We start from the raw sequence: 16,053 nt of genomic DNA on the forward strand, positions 1-16,053 counted from the left end.
AGTCTTGACACAGTGTACAGGTGGCGTGGAAATTCGGGAGATTAAACAGAAAATCCATCTACCTTCTACAGGACAAGAAAAAAATTATCAGTAATGTATCTTCCATAGAACAAATTTAGGCGCTTTAATTAGGTGAATATATGCTGTCTTACCTCTTGTAGAATTCGCATCCGCTTCACGACGGACACCATGATGCCTGCTGCTCCGCTTCCTCCACAAAAATACAGTCCTTGAAGGCAGTGCCTAAATAATTGGGAAAATAGCGATGAGCACCGTGTGAGGCAATCGTCGTCAATTGGTGTTAGCCAAAAATTGACAGCTCACAGCTGATATCGAAGTTTTTCGACGATTGGGTCGGATAATAGAAAGCCCTTAAGCTCGGAAAAATATGCTGAGTCAGCAACGATCGGGCTTCGCTAATTTTTGATGCGATGTGAAAAACACCGGACCATGAGAAGACTCGAACTTCGCAACATATCAAACTTTACTGCGCCTAACTTTTAAATTGTTCTTTGATTCTTCTTACCTGGGAACTATGGCCGCAGCTGCAGCTGCAGCTGCAGCGCTGGATGCCAGCAATAGCGCTAAAAATACACTGAAGCTTGAGAATGTGAGTTGACTCTGCCCCGCAGCATGACTCGAGGAGATCACTGCTAACATGAATTGTTTAGACGGACAAAAGAGACACCCTCATCGCGATTGAGAAGAAATACCAGGCGCAATGGAAGGCGAACAAGGTCTTCGAAGTCGATGCCCCCTCGATATCCGAAATCCCTCCGGACTCGATATCGCCTGCAGACCTCAGGGAAAAGTTCCCAAAATTCTTTGGCACCATGGCATACCCATATATGAATGGAACTTTGCATGCGGGCCACAGTTTCACTGCTAGCAAAGTAGAATTCATGGCGGGAACTGCGCGAATGGAGGGAAAGAGAGCTCTATTCCCCCTCGGTTTCCATTGCACAGGGATGCCTATCAAAGCCTGTGCTGATAAGTTGGTGGACGACATTAAGAAATTCGGGAACTTTTTCGAGAGATATACTGACGAAGATGGTGAGCCAGATGAGCCACCGGCTCCCACTCAGGAAACAAAGGAAGATCTTACTAGGTTTTCCGGGAAGAAGAGTAAAGCTGCTGCCAAGACGGTGAAGCTGAAGTACCAGTTCCAAATTATGTTGGCGTTGGGTATACCCCTTGAAGAAGTCCATAAGTTTGCGGATCCCTCTCACTGGCTTGAATTCTTTCCACCGTTGTGTGTACGGGACCTCGATAGCCTGGGAGCCAGAATCGATTGGCGAAGACAGTTTGTGACCACAGATGCCAACCCTTATTATGACGCATTTACTCGCTGGCAGATGAATCGCCTCCACGAGCAAGGGAAAATTTTGTACGGAAACCGGTATACTATCTATTCACCCAAGGATGGGCAACCGTGTATGGACCACGACCGGACTGAGGGAGAAGGTGTTGGTCCACAAGAATATACAGCTCTGAAACTTAAGGTCAAAGAATGGTCACCAGCTGTCCGTGAGCTCGTGAAGGATAAGATTGAGGCTGACGCCAATGTGTACTTTGTGCCTGCTACTCTGCGTCCTGAAACTATGTACGGACAGACGTGCTGTTTTCTTGGTCCCAAGATAACTTACGGTCTCTACAAAGTCAGTGATAAGGAATACTATGTCGTTACTAAGCGCGCTGCCTGGAATATGGCTTTCCAAGGCACCTTTTTTGACAGCAGCAACTTCCCGCGAGACCAGAGCGAACTCGAGCCTGTCGTTGAAGCTCCTGGTTCGGCATTCGTTGGCACTTTGGTCAATGCGCCTCTCTCCGTTCATACAGAAGGTGTCAGGATCCTTCCTATGGACACTGTGTCCGCTACCAAGGGGACTGGTGTAGTTACGTCAGTGCCATCAGACAGTCCCGATGATTATGCTACTGTTGTCGATCTTTCAAAGAAAGCAGATTACTACGGCATTAAAAAGGAATGGGCTGAATTGGAGATCCTTCCTATCATTGAAACCCCCACATATGGGAATCTTACCGCACCAACCTTGGTGAAACAACTCAAGATCAACTCACCTAAGGATACTGTTCAACTTGCAAAAGCCAAGGAGCTGGCCTACTCGGAAGGATTTTACAAAGGCACAATGCTTCATGGAGAATATAAGGGCCAGCCTGTTCAAGAGGCCAAAGAAAAAGTACGTCAATCTCTCTTAAAGAGTGGCGACGCGTTCCCATTCGCGGACCCCGCGGGAAAGGTAGTCAGCAGAAGCAATGACGAGTGCGTAGTAGCATACCTTGGTCAATGGTTCTTGAATTACGGCGAGAACGATCCAAAATGGCAAAATGAGACTCTTGATTATGTCAAAGGGCCACTAAACATGTATTCAGAGGAGGCTCGTCACGGTTTCGAAAAGAACCTTGAGTGGCTTAATCGATGGGCGTGTGCAAGAACGTATGGGCTGGGCTCCAAACTGCCTTGGGATCCACATTTCCTGGTCGAAAGTTTGAGTGATAGTACGGTCTACCAAGCGTACTATACTATTGCTCACCTTCTACATGCCGATAGATATGGAAAGGAGCCGGGCCGCCTCGGTATCAAGCCTGAGCAAATGACAGACGAAATATGGGATTTTGTTTTCACCAGGAGAGATTTTGGAGATGATTTGATCCAAACAACTGGTATTAGCAAAGACGCATTGCTTACCATGCGGCGAGAGTTTGAATACTGGTATCCTCTCGATGTTCGGGTTTCGGGCAAAGACCTTATTCAGAACCATCTCACATTTTGCTTGTATGTCCACGCCGCTCTTTTCCCACGGGAATATTGGCCACGTTCTATAAGAGTAAATGGCCACTTGCTACTAAACGGAGAGAAGATGAGCAAGAGTACAGGCAATTTCTTGACTCTGAAGGATGCAGTAGATAAATACGGTGCGGATGCCACACGAATTGCTTTTGCGGATGCGGGTGATGCGATTGAAGACGCAAACTTTGAAGAGTCAGTCGCCAATAGTAATATCCTGCGTTTGTTTACTTTGAAAGAATGGATCGAAGAGGTCGCGAAAGATGACTCACTCCGCACTGGGCCCGCTGAAGCGTTCTTCGACAAATTGTTCGACAATGAACTGAATGTTTTGGCTCGAGAGGCAAGGAAGCATTATGCAGAGTAAGTTCGCGCTCACTCTTACTTCATATGATACGTATTGTTAACTGGAAATCCTTCCTCAGTACAAACTTCAAACTTGCTTTGAAGAGTGCTCTCTACGACTTCACCAGCGCAAGAGACTTTTATCGGGAGTCAACCACAGCAGCTGGTATCGGCATGCACCGTGATGTGCTCTTCCGCTACATCGAGCTTCAAGCCCTTCTCCTTACCCCAATTACCCCTCACTGGTCTGAATACGTGTGGCTGGAGGTGCTCAAGAAGGTTAGTTTTTCTACCCGTTTCCCACTTCCATTGAGAATATATCCAAGATACTAATCACTTTTGTTTCACCCTCCTGAATAGCCCGATACTATCCAAAACGCCCTCTTCCCCGAGGTCCCCGAACCATCTCCCGCCCTTTCCGCCGCTCTCATATATGTCCGCACAACTGCATCGAACATCACCTCCTCGGAAGCCACCTTCGTCCGCAAACTCTCCAAAGGCAAAACAGTGAACTTCGACCCCCGCAAACCCAAGAAGCTTACCATCTTCGCCGCCAAGAAATTCCCCAGCTGGCAAGAGAAATATATTGATCTTGTCCGCGAAGCTTTCGATGCCGTCTCCCTCTCCATCAACGATAAGGAGCTCAACGGCAAAGTGAGTAAATTAGGTGAGATGAAGAAGGCCATGCCGTTCGTGCAGGGATTGAAGAAGAGATTGATTACTGCTAAGGAACAGCCGGAGACTGTCTTTAACCGGGCTCTGGGTTTTGATGAGCTCCAGGCTCTGGGTGATATGGTTGCGGGCCTTATTAGGACCACTGGGTGCAAGATTGTGGAGGTCGTGGTTGTCGAGGAGGGTGGAATGGCTGGCGTAACATTGAATGGCGAGGCCAGGGAAGGGCTGCCAGCGATTGCGGAGAATGCGGTTCCTGGACAACCAACGTTCCATTTCGAGAATATCTCTGAAGTGGATGGGGCGTGATCCCCTTTTTTATGATCTTGATTCTGTTTCTTTTTGGTTTCTCACCTATTTTAAGCCTTTGAGTCATGACTGCGCGCTTTTCAACCCCCCCCCCCTTTGTTTGTTCAGGATGGACTTCACCATAAAGGTACGTGGGGAGAAAATTAAGGAATAAATGACATTTGAAGATCTAGAAGGGTTAGTCTTAAAGAGCAAGCCCGTAAAACCAAGAATTAGAAGAAGATAGATTTTCATAAATGCTGGGATAAATCTTGTCAAGTGACGAAGACCAAATTTATTCCCTCAAACAATGCTTAGATTCTATACTGAAATACTTCTAACTATACAAAAATGCTGAACCCAAAAAAGGCATATAATAAAGCCTAGCCAACAATAAGAGCTATAAAAAATTTTGCTCGTCAGATCGTTCAGTGTTTATATTTTACACGTTCAGAACCAAAAAAATGTAATAATACAACGCTTTTGAAAAGCATTTAATCGCCTGACCGCTTGGCAGACCGCTTAGCCCTCTTCATACTCCTCATCGGCCTTTTTGTCCGACGTTTGGCAGATCTCTGCTGTTTCTCAAGCAAAAAAGAATACGCACACATAGGCATTCGATTTCCCACAAACTTCCCCGTTGGAGTAAATACCTCAACCTTCGGCATAAACCCAGCTTCCAGATCCTTCTTGCGCACTTGCACAATGAGCTCCACCCACCCGCACCCTTCAATTAGAATATCCGTCGACAGAACCCGATACGGTAACGTATTTAGCAGTTTCTTTCGCTTCCTATCCAATGGCAGCGATGTTGGTTTGCCATACGTCTTCGTAACATCCCCCTTAATCTCAAATACACCAGCAGATTGTATGGATTCTGCAATTCCTTCCTTGGCGATTCTCGGGACGTTGGGCACGTCACGCTGCTCTGCTTGCATGAGAATTGCCTTTTCAGTCGACGTCACGTGTGGTTGTATGGGGACAAATGGTGCGGCAAGAATGATGAATTTGTCTGCATCAGCGGGTGTGATGCGGACGAGTCCTCCACCGAGGACGAGAGATTGTGTGGGTTTCAGTGTCAGACGTTCGGGTTTTATGCGCTTTTTCATGATTAGGTCTGGTTTATAGTCGTCTTTGACAAAATCTCCTAGGCCACCACGGGCGAGGCCGGGGAGGTCGATTACTTCACCTCTTTTTCTGCCAAAAGGGATGCGGATTGGGGACGCTGTGGTTCCAGGGAGGGAAGAGACAATGGGGAAAACGGGGTACTGAGTTACTTTCTGGGGGGGCGGTAGGAGGACGTCAACTTCTTGAATAGTTTTGCCGCTCTGGTCGGGGTCCTGGTCTTTAAGTTCTCCTGGAAGAGGTAGTTCATTGTAGTGCGCGGTGGAGTCGGTGAGATTCATATTCCGCCTGTTGAGTTGTAAACTCCCGTCGAACCTCCTGCTGGAAGATAGTTTGGGAGGAGGTAGAGCTCTAGGGGATTTTGGGAAAACAACTTGGAGCAGGTTACTTTTCCCCACGTTTGTTTTCCCAACCATCCAAACACCCCCTCCTTCTTCCCAGATTTTGTCCTTGATATCCTTCGTCCACCAGCCCCTGTGCGCGCTAACCATGTGCACGTTCCCCAGACGCACATATTTCCCTTTGGAACCTAGTGCTTCACGCATAACTTTCAATATAAAGGTCATGAGATGGTCCACGAATGCCTTCTGGGAGCCAAGGAGATCAGAACGTGTAATTATGAAGCTAAGAGAGGGTTTTCTAGTCCCGCCACCGTACTGTATGGTTTTCGCTCTTCGGTTTTGAGAGCGCATCTTCGCCAGGGAGAGGATTCGTCCAATATTAGGGATCAGTGACATGGGGAAGTCTGCGGCATCTATAATGTGATAGACATGGTTGTGCTTGAATGGTGATTCGGCCAGAATGTCTTCGATATATGATAATGATGGGTAGGGAATGGGAGATGCAAGGCCATGGTTTAGGAGATTGTGACATCTGTCGCAGAATGGCACCTTTATATCACTTGGCGGTGGTGTGCCTATAGGAGATGTTATGTTAGCTGGGTGCGGGTTATTCAAGGGAGTTGAGGTAGATCGCCCCTTGCCTTCGAGCCCAGTCGCAGATTGTTCGGTCAGTCCATTTTCGGCCGGCGCATCATTGATAATGCTGACATCATTGTTGCTCGATCGCACATCTTCAGCTGCAGAGCTGCATTCTTCAGGATCAGGAGAGAAGCAACGCATATACTCCTTTACAGCATTCCTGCTAAGAGAGTAGAAACCAGCTTCGTCGGGAGTGACCCATTGCGAAAATGAGCCGCAGCCAGGGCATGACAATGGAAGAGACGTAGGGTCAAGTTTCGAGATGTTACCCTGGAGTATAGCTTGCGGGGGTGTATCTGTGCCTGGGGGGGTATCTAGCGAGGTATGGAGTAACCGTCGATGCCTGCGGAATGCGTGATCTCTATGGTAAGAGCGGCAGACCGTGGAGCTCCATTTCGAGGAAGCGAAATATGAAACCCGCGGGATTGGTGCAGTTAAATACCCGAAGTTAATAAGTTTCCGTAATGCGGATCCTAGAGTAAGGGACATTATACGAAATTAAGATATACATATGCAAGAAAATAGAGAGATCTGCCTCGCAGCGTTGGAGTTTTGCTGCGGGACGGAGAAAATCAAGCTGCGCATGTGGTTTTACTGGCCAGCCGTAGAGACAGCTATGAGATTGATAAGATTGATAACGTCAGATTTTCAGATCTACATACGGCTAATTACAACTCTTCGGTTTTTACGCTGAAGTATGCAACACAAAAAAGGAAGAGACCTGAAATGAGCAAGTAACAAAAGGAAGCATTTCATTTTGTTTAAGTAGAAATAGCATTTCCTCCATAGCCCCTCTGTATACACAACAAGCCCAGCCACTTAGTTTTTAAAGCCCCCCCCCCGCCCACCAAAAAAAAGAAAAAAAAAAAAGTAGGACATATAGATAACTCCAGGCGCCTTGCATGGTTAAGCAAAAGGTAACGTATCATAAAGAAATATTTCAATTTAAGCCTTTGCCTTTCCCTTTCCCTTTCCTTCAACTTCGGGTTCCTCATGCTCTGCTTCATCGTCGTCTTCCTCGTCACTCATCAGGTCATCCTCGTCCTCTTCGTCAAAACCGAAATACCTCCGGACAGGAGCCGGCTTAGCTAGCCCTGGTTCAGCCGTCGCTCTAGTACTCGTTTCAGTGGCATCCTCCATATCACTTCCATCGCTTAGACTTGCAGACGACCGGGAACTCTCATTGCTGTCACTAGCGCTAGTGCTAGACCCACCCAGAATCTCAGCTCCTGTCAAATTATCTTTCCATTTCCCTTCCTTCATCGCGCACAAGACAGCCTCTCTTGCCCTCTCGCCAACTTCCTCCTTGTCCTCCATCCAAACACCATCCACCTTGCCTTTGCCACCTCCATTTCGAATTTCCGCCTCACGTCTCTCAGCTGCCTCGACTACGGCCTGCCACCGCTTTTTCCTGGCTTCTTTTGCCTTCTTGTCCATACCAGGCTTCAGCGCAAGGTATTCCGCAAGCGCTTTGGCTTCCTTCACCGTGCGTAGTCGTCGACCATCGAGGTTGCGGTTAGAGCCGTTGTTCTCTTCCTGGTTTCCCTTGCGGCGACTGGACATGCGGCCTCCAGCAGCACGAAGCTGGGAACCAAAGCCACCCTTTCCCCCACATAGTCCAGCGCTGAGTCGAAGAGGGATGAACGCAGATCGTTTGGTGGTCTGCACGTCATCAAGTAGGGTAGCGACGGATTCCGATGAAGAGGGAAGAAGTTGTTTATTGTTGGTAGTTGTGAGGATAAGGCGAGGTGATACACTCCTCAGAGATGATGGGAGCCGTGAGGATATACTGGCCACTACATCAGCGACGGTTGAGGTGGATGGTAGAGCGAACGAGAGAGTGGGTGGCAGTGGCAAGCCAGGAAACGACGTGAGAAGGAAGTTTATTGTTTGGGGAGCCATGTTGGCAAATAGGATCTGATTTCGGCTTGACGGTATCAGATGTTTCCTCTGTCGAACTCCGTGGAAATGAAGTTAGAGGTGGTTGGTAGAAGACAGATGAGTAGATGAGAACGTATGATGATAATACGTCTTTTGAGGCAAAACGCCCAGAGGTAGGAGGTCACATGATAAGTAGTCTTATTAGTCATTTGACTAACTTAGTTTAGTTAGTTAGTTATCCCAAGGGTAAATCGCTTAGGGTCAGCCCTAGTCACGTGCCATATCCCACTTCGGAAGAAGGAATCCAACTGCATTTCGACTGTTGAAGGGGACTTTTTGTGCTCCGGCTCAACCAACCCGCAATCCCTCCAGTTCAACCTCATCACCCGCCCGACTACCCCATTGTCAAAGCGATTCCCCGAATTGCGCCTGGAACTCGCGACAATGTACGTGGTCACTCCCCATTCTAATGGTACCAATCATCTAACTAACTGTCCCCCCCTAGGCTGATCCCCAAAGCTGACCGCAAGAAGATCCACGAGTACCTCTTCCGTGGTATGTGACCGAGCACATAATCCGCCTATTTGGATTTTATTTCTTAATATATGTTCTGTGCGCATATGGTGTATATACATATTCTAATTATTCCACAAAATCACACAGAGGGCGTGCTCGTGGCCAAGAAGGACTTCAACCTTCCCAAACATGGCGACATTGACACCAAGAACCTCTACGTACGGAATCCCCCAATGAACAAAGGAACCCCCTCACAATCAATCCTCGAAACATATGAACCCCCTTGTCTAACCATAAAATCAAAACCAACAGGTGATCAAGGCCTGCCAATCTCTCACCTCGCGTGGCTACCTCAAGACCCGCTTCTCCTGGCAATACTACTACTACACCCTCACTCCCGAGGGCCTCGACTTCCTCCGCGAATGGCTCCACCTGCCCGCTGAGATCGTCCCAGCTACCCACGTTAAGCAGCAGCGCTCGCACGCTCCCCCACGCGGCATGATGGGCGGCGAGGAGCGCGAGAGACGTCCCGGCGGTCGTGGTGGTCCCCGCGGCGACCGTGGTGAGGGTGGTTACAGACGTCGTGAGCAGGGCGAGGGCAAGGAAGGTGGTGCTCCTGGTGACTTTGCTCCGTCTTTCCGTGGCGGCTTTGGTCGTGGACGTGGTGCTCCTCCCCCATCTTCTTAAATGATGATGAATGGGGAGATGATGGATTCTGGTTTTGTTTGTGCGTACGTGTGTGTATTAGGGCGAAGGAGTCACGTCCGGTTGTATGGGCGGATGATGGTGGTGGGGAATTAAATACAATATTTGATTTAACCGCAATGGAAAGGACAAAATTTACATTGATGGCACTTATACTTGTGCATTTTGCTCTTCTATATTAAAGGGTGAATTTGGTCGTAAGAAGGGGCGCTGGCAGTGGTGTGGTCTGACGCAATTTCAGAACGTTGTTCTGACCTGATCATGGGAACTCCAGTCAGCCAGATTGATATATTCTGTTGTCTCTAACTGATATTCTCCCTAGCGTTGTGCAAAATACCTACTTGCTAACACGATCCAGGAAAATCCGCATTCTCCCTCTATCTAGTTCTTGAACCTCATCCGATCATATCTCACGACGGCCTGCAAAATAACCGACGCACCGATCGCACAATCATCCGCCGAAGCAAACTCTTCCGGATGATGACTTAACCCATCTTTACACGGCACAAAAACCATGCTCGTCGGCACCCTTTTCGACGTGAAGACACTATCATGACCAGCCCCGCTCATAATCGTGCGATACAAGGACTCAGGAACCGACTGATCCCCAACAACAGCCCTAGTCGACTCCATCACACATCCAATGCAATCCTCATGAAACTGAACAGCAGGACAATCCAAATCCAAAACCCACTCAACGCGACACGGCATCCCAATCCCCTTGCCTTCCTCCGCCGCAATCGCCGCAAACTCCGCCCGCATCTCCGCATCGCACTTCTCCACAACCGCCGTATCCGCAGCCCGGATATCAAGACTGAAATTGACAAGCCCAGGAACCGTATTGACGCTGCCAGGCTTGATGGCTACGCTCCCCACACTAGCTAGAGCGCCGTGCTTCTGCGCGATTTCGCGTGCCCGCACCATCATCTTCGCCGAAGCGAAGAGGGCGTCCGCACGATGCGCGAAGGCCGTGGTGCCGGTGTGTGCATCACGGCCTGTCACGTAGATGCGGTACCAGCGATATGCCTGGACGGCGGTGACGACGCCCACGCGCTGTCCTGCATTAATGAGATTCGGCCCTTGCTCGATGTGGACTTCGAAGTGGGCAGCGATCGGGTATGAGGTGTGAGAGCATGGGGTGGTGCCTAGGTAGCCAATCTTTTCAAGGGCAGATTTCATGGTCTCTGGGACTGAGGAGGCAGTGGGTAGGGAGGCGACGGTGGGGACTTCACGGAGGTTATGGGCTGTTTCAAGAGGGATTTGGCCGGCCCAGACGCCGGAGGAGACCATGCTTATGGGGAAGCGGGCGCCTTCTTCGCTGTTTTATTTCAAATTGTTGTGAGTAGACAGACGCCTTGCCGCTGCTGTCTTTTTGATTTGGGTGCAAGCGGACGGGACGGGTCAAAACATACTTTGTCCAATTAACAACACCTACCCCGCCCTCCGTTTTGATCCCGTTCTCTTCTAGGACCTTGAGCATCTCGATCCCGGCACAGACGCCTAAAATGCCATCATATCTGCCACCTGTGGGCTGTGTGTCGAGATGGCTCCCGACAAAAGTGGCGGGGACATCCCTTCTGCGTCCAGGACGAACAGCAAAGATGTTACCCATTTCGTCGACTGTCACATTGCAGCCGAGGGACTTTGTGGTTTCGATAAACCAGTCTCGAACTTGCTTGTCCTCTTGCGAGAGGGACAGCCGCTGCATGCCTGTATCTGTAGGGCCTCTGTATGATGAGGAGTATTTGGCGTTAGCATCATATACATAGTCTCCTTATTGAAATTTGTCTGTAATCCACCCCCCTCCCCCCTCCTAGTAATTTCTGGCATACCTCATTCTGATACAAGCACTTCAAATCAGAGTATTCTAAAGGTGGCTATTGCGGGTTGACAGGGAATGATAGGGGCAGAACCAAGCAGACGCAAATGATACCAACGAAAAGCACACCACCTACTCTCCCCATCTTATGCCAGAACCCCATTGACAGCTGTAATGGATATACTTCCACAATCTCTCCTTGTTGGCCCGTAGCCCCGAAAGTTCGGATTCGTAAAGTTCGGTAGTCAACAACATGGTGTATTCTCTTCGCTGAGGGCTGAGATGGTAGACAACAAAGTAGAACTCTGGAGAATGGGAGTGCTGTAGATTTATTCTTGGAAATTCAAATGCGTTTGAGGCGCTTGTATCAATTGACTCGACGTTGAAAAAGGAAGTTCTAGGACCTGGGTGGGATATATACTAAATCTGCTCTTCTTTGATGGCGTTGGTATCCCAATGTTCCGAACTGCTACTCAACAATATGGTCCCTAAATACACTGTGCCCTACTCCGGCCAAGGTCTGTTGTTGCACATGAATGGGATAGAAACGCAAGCCGCATCGGGAGCGTGCGGAGGGGGCGGGATATGCTTCATGCAGGATGTATTCACGACATGGCGGGGTAAGATGACATTTCGGAATTATTGGTCGAACAATAAATATATAACAATTCTTTTGATTTATCTAATAATAATAATTATATTATTATTATTATTATTATTATTATTATTATTATTATTATTATTATTATTATTATTATTATTATTTTATTAGTAGGGCCAGTCATGTAAACCCGATCTAATCTAGGATACCTTTTATTCCTCTAAAAGCCAATTATCCGTCAACCATCTAATCGTGCCACCCACACCTGATGTGGGTGCGCCACAGCGTAATGATAAAAACAGTGTAATGATAAAAATATCAACTTCTTCATTAATCAATCTTCAAATATTAATATATCACCACCACCATGACCAATAAGATAGATGATCTTGAAAAACATATTCAGAGTGCCATTGAAGTCTATAATGGCAATTGAAAACAGAAAATCCTACCTCTGGCATGCAAATTCAATGTTTTTTATCAATGTCTTCAAGTAAGAATCAATGGAAGAAAAACATGCAATGCAAAGACTGCATCAAACAAGAAGCTTAGCAAGAGCCAGGAGAATGCATTAAAAGAGTGAATAGCTCATATGAACAGAAATAATTGTCTGCTGACTGCAGAGCAGATTCAAAATAATGCAAATCTCATTCTTAAATATTATCATATTGATTCTTCAACCTCCTCATCTGTGATTAGCAAGATGTGGACCTATCAATATATACAAAGCTTGAATAAGTATAAAAGAGTTAAGCAGAAGACAATGAATCTGAAAAGAATTGCTGTTGAGAATATTAGCTATATCAAAATGTGATTTGACTATTTGAAAATCTTACTTCAAAAATATGCATTTCAAATCTGCAATATCTATAACTTTGATGAGATTGACTTTCAAGAGGATTAAGAATGTGGAGAATGAGTTATTACTGCTTTTAAAGACTTTAATTCAGTTATAATTTCATCATATTCTTGAGAATTGATCACTGTGATTGAGTGTGTTTCAGCAGATAATGAGGTATTGAATCTCTTTATCATCATGAAATTCAAAACTCAACTTGAAGATTGATATACACAAAGCAATCTATTGGGCAGATATACAATCACAACATCAGATACTTACTATATCAATAATGAAATTGACTTTGCATGAATTCAGCACTTTAATAAGATCTTTAAAAAATATCAACAAGACAGTTATTGATTGCTGCTTCTTGATAATTATAAAGTTCATCTCACTGAAAAATTTTTACAATACTGCAATCTTCATAAGATTATCTTATATGAATTTTCTTCACATTTAACTTATATACTGCAATCTCTAAACAGTGTGTCTTTTCAGCAGTATAAGCACTATCATTCAAAAACAGTTAATCAAGCTGCATGATACAGATATAAGCAGTATGAAAAACATCAATTTCTATAGAATCTAATTAATATCTGCAAAAAGACTTTTTAATCTTCTACTATTTAAACTGACTTTGCAGATCATGATATTATTTCATTCAACTCATAATTTATACTGCTTAAGCTAGATTCAAAGATCTCTAACTACTTCAAGTTGCAAATATATGAAGAAGACTTCTTTTCACTGTAATCAAGCTGTTTAGATATTATTTCATTACAGTTATTCTTACTCAAGACAATCAAGAAGCTACAATGTCATATTTAAGTAATAAAGAAGACAATGCAAGATATGAAGAATATACTTGATTTCAAATCACCTCATCTGAGCAATCAATTGAACATGATTTTTCAAGATAGTCTTGTTTAGACAGAACTCAATGCTATAAAAGAGAGTGAGATTGAGAATTACTATCTTGCAATCAAACATCACAGCACTAAAAATACACATCAGCAGGTTCAAGTAGGAGGTATACTCACTGTCAGAGATTCAAATAGAAAGATCATGCAATGTAAAGAAGAGGAAGCAGAAAAAGAACATTATAAGAGAGTTAAACATGTTGAGAGAGCTTTAAAGAAAAATGCCACAAATCCAACTCAACAAGAGGTTAATGATATATATAAATATCTCATGAATAATACAGCTACTGCAGATGATATAGATAAATTAATTATCATAGATTAGCAGTGTGGTGATGAGATATTAATTTTTGAAGTTCTAATTATCCATATTTTTATCATTACGCTGTTTTTATCGTTACGCTGTGGTGCACCCACATCAGGTGTGGGTGCGCAGAGGCACGATTACTTCATAACAATCCAAACTTAGCGATAAGCTCCACCGCTGCCATCGCTACGGACACGACCTGCAACGAATTTCCACGCACCCCTTCGGGTTCTGCGACTCCTGATTATCGCCGGGGAAAAAGGACCAGATCAAAATAATTCTCGCGGGGCAACATCCCTTGAACACATGGGGACAACTGCTGAGATCGAAATTGTGCAAAGAGGAGATAGTTTATGCATAAAATTATCGACCGACTGTGGTCGACGGGAGATTTCCAAAGATTGAGAGATAGGAGTATTTGGACAGAGCCACGGCCATCTCTGGTAAAAGGCAAGAAATGGATTCTGAGCTAGCCTGTTCCACTCCTTAATCAGTTCTGTGCCTGGACTGTCCTATAACCTCACTTTTATTATGTAAGCACCTATAGGAACACGGGTTCGATCCCAGATTCTGTTGTTAATTTTTGATTTAATATTTTTGGTTTGTATGTAAAAACGGGCTTGTATATATATATATATATATATATCTCTGTATTTTTATACCCCCGGACTTCAACTATTTCTCTCTGGCGCCAAGCAATCCCTTAGCCTCCTCCGTCCCCTCCCCGCATAACTACACCAAGCTGACACCAACTCGAGTTCAACGATAAGCCAAAACCAAAAACATTCCCGTCACAAGATCGAACCTATTCACTTATACAGTAATTATTGACTAGCCTGGTCGCTTCGAGATGGCTGCTGCTGTGGCTGCTTGCATCTTCTGTAAGATCGTGAAGGGTACGTATCTGTTTGCCTCCCAGAGGTCTGCTTCATAGACAAACCCCCCTTCGATACATATATATATACTAACGCAATTGAAATAAGGTGACATCCCTTGCTTCAAGATCTTTGAGAGCGAGCGGGTTCTGGCTTTCCTTGATATCCAGCCCCTGAGCAAAGGCCATGCGGTTAGTGTTCTCTTATCTTTTTTCTTTCTTTTCTCTTCTTTTCTTTTTTCGAGTTGGGAATCTCGTCCCTACGTGCCACACAAGTGGCGATTGATGGGCCCAATTGCCTTTGGTTTCGGTCTTATGGCCGACGAGCAAAAGGGACACATGCTCTCGTCTTCATTTTTGCTGTCAACTGTCAAGCAAAACTCGAGAAATAGTTCACTGGCAATTGACAATTTTGCTTCCCCCGCAGCTCGTCATCCCCAAGTTCCACGGAGCCAAACTCACCGATATTCCTGATCAAGACCTTTCTGAGCTTCTGGTAGGTGTATAATTCCTTCTAACTTTCCTACCGGGATAAAGAGAACAAATTCCCTCTGAAAAGAGGAATCCTTGCAACGAGAAAATGTTTGCAATATTACGAGCTAACCGATGAGCCCCTAACCCATGATAGCCAGTTGCGAAAAAGATAGCAACCGCCTCGGGCGCCGTCGATTTCAATATCCTCCAGAATAACGGGCGCCTAGCCCACCAGTTTGTTGATCATGTACGTCTTTTTTCAATACCCTCACCGCGCTCAATTTCTTGAGGTTTTCCTTCCCCACTCTGTTTCTTAACTGACAATATCTATGCAGGTTCATGTTCACATGGTACGTTGTAGCTTTCTCTAGATTCTCTCGTTCACGCACTTAATTAGCAACCCTCCTCTTATTGGGGATGAGGCAACTGAAGAGTGGATTTGAAAGCGAGAAACAAAAGCAAAAAGCGAAAGAACACCAATTTCCCCATTCCTTGCCCAGCGCATGATTCCCCCAAATACCAGCCGTTCATCGCCCCACAAAAAAAAATAAAAAATAAAAAAATAAAAAATAAAAATAAAAAATAAAAATAAAAGTGTGCTGACATTGGACATCCCTCCTATCTTCCGCCATCATATAGATCCCCAAACCAAACGAGAAAGAAGGTCTCACAGTTGGCTGGCCGGCCTACGATGCAGTCAAGGATGACCTCAAGGTGCTGTGCGAGGTGTTGAAATCGAAGATGTAAAGGCAACGGTGTACTACGAAGTCATTCAACTGAAGTGATTCCATTATTAATGCCGGAAACCCCCGGACGATGATGTCAGGTTTGGGGGGTTTAACTATTGTATTTTATGGCACTTATGTAACAGAAGGGGGCGGAGAATTAGGCTTCTAATG

At 45.7% G+C, this 16,053-nt stretch overlaps 6 protein-coding genes across 6 annotated transcripts; 3 read left to right on the forward strand and 3 right to left on the reverse strand.

The window, feature by feature from the left end:
• Positions 1-535: 535 nt before the first annotated feature.
• PADG_04863 (leucine-tRNA ligase) lies at positions 536-4,132 on the forward strand (the record flags this gene model as incomplete). Its single annotated transcript, XM_010761864.1, has 4 exons — positions 536-610; positions 672-3,169; positions 3,232-3,430; positions 3,512-4,132. 4 exons carry the CDS (start codon positions 536-538, stop codon positions 4,130-4,132), a joined length of 3,393 nt encoding a protein of 1,130 aa, XP_010760166.1.
• A 473-nt stretch (positions 4,133-4,605) lies between these two features.
• PADG_04864 (uncharacterized protein) lies at positions 4,606-6,705 on the reverse strand (the record flags this gene model as incomplete). The annotated part of the gene is made up of 1 exon (XM_010761865.1): positions 4,606-6,705. The coding sequence occupies one exon, from the start codon at positions 6,703-6,705 to the stop codon at positions 4,606-4,608; it is 2,100 nt and encodes a 699-aa protein (XP_010760167.1).
• A 456-nt stretch (positions 6,706-7,161) lies between these two features.
• On the reverse strand, positions 7,162-8,118 carry PADG_04865 (uncharacterized protein; the record flags this gene model as incomplete). Its single annotated transcript, XM_010761866.1, has 1 exon — positions 7,162-8,118. The coding sequence occupies one exon, from the start codon at positions 8,116-8,118 to the stop codon at positions 7,162-7,164; it is 957 nt and encodes a 318-aa protein (XP_010760168.1).
• Positions 8,119-8,222: 104 nt separating this feature from the next.
• PADG_04866 (uncharacterized protein) lies at positions 8,223-9,300 on the forward strand (the record flags this gene model as incomplete). The annotated part of the gene is made up of 5 exons (XM_010761867.1): positions 8,223-8,270; positions 8,329-8,543; positions 8,603-8,652; positions 8,761-8,831; positions 8,926-9,300. The coding sequence occupies 5 exons, from the start codon at positions 8,223-8,225 to the stop codon at positions 9,298-9,300; spliced, it is 759 nt and encodes a 252-aa protein (XP_010760169.1).
• A 399-nt stretch (positions 9,301-9,699) lies between these two features.
• On the reverse strand, positions 9,700-11,392 carry PADG_04867 (uncharacterized protein; the record flags this gene model as incomplete). Its single annotated transcript, XM_010762114.1, has 3 exons — positions 9,700-10,636; positions 10,731-11,045; positions 11,274-11,392. The coding sequence occupies 3 exons, from the start codon at positions 11,390-11,392 to the stop codon at positions 9,700-9,702; spliced, it is 1,371 nt and encodes a 456-aa protein (XP_010760416.1).
• Positions 11,393-14,656: 3,264 nt separating this feature from the next.
• PADG_04869 (uncharacterized protein) lies at positions 14,657-15,901 on the forward strand (the record flags this gene model as incomplete). The annotated part of the gene is made up of 6 exons (XM_010762115.1): positions 14,657-14,702; positions 14,790-14,872; positions 15,108-15,176; positions 15,309-15,401; positions 15,490-15,504; positions 15,794-15,901. The coding sequence occupies 6 exons, from the start codon at positions 14,657-14,659 to the stop codon at positions 15,899-15,901; spliced, it is 414 nt and encodes a 137-aa protein (XP_010760417.1).
• Positions 15,902-16,053: the final 152 nt, after the last annotated feature.

The sequence above is a fragment of the Paracoccidioides brasiliensis genome, assembly GCF_000150735.1.
Source record: "Paracoccidioides brasiliensis Pb18 unplaced genomic scaffold supercont2.5, whole genome shotgun sequence".
In the NCBI taxonomy this organism is placed as follows: Eukaryota; Fungi; Ascomycota; class Eurotiomycetes; order Onygenales; family Ajellomycetaceae; genus Paracoccidioides; species Paracoccidioides brasiliensis.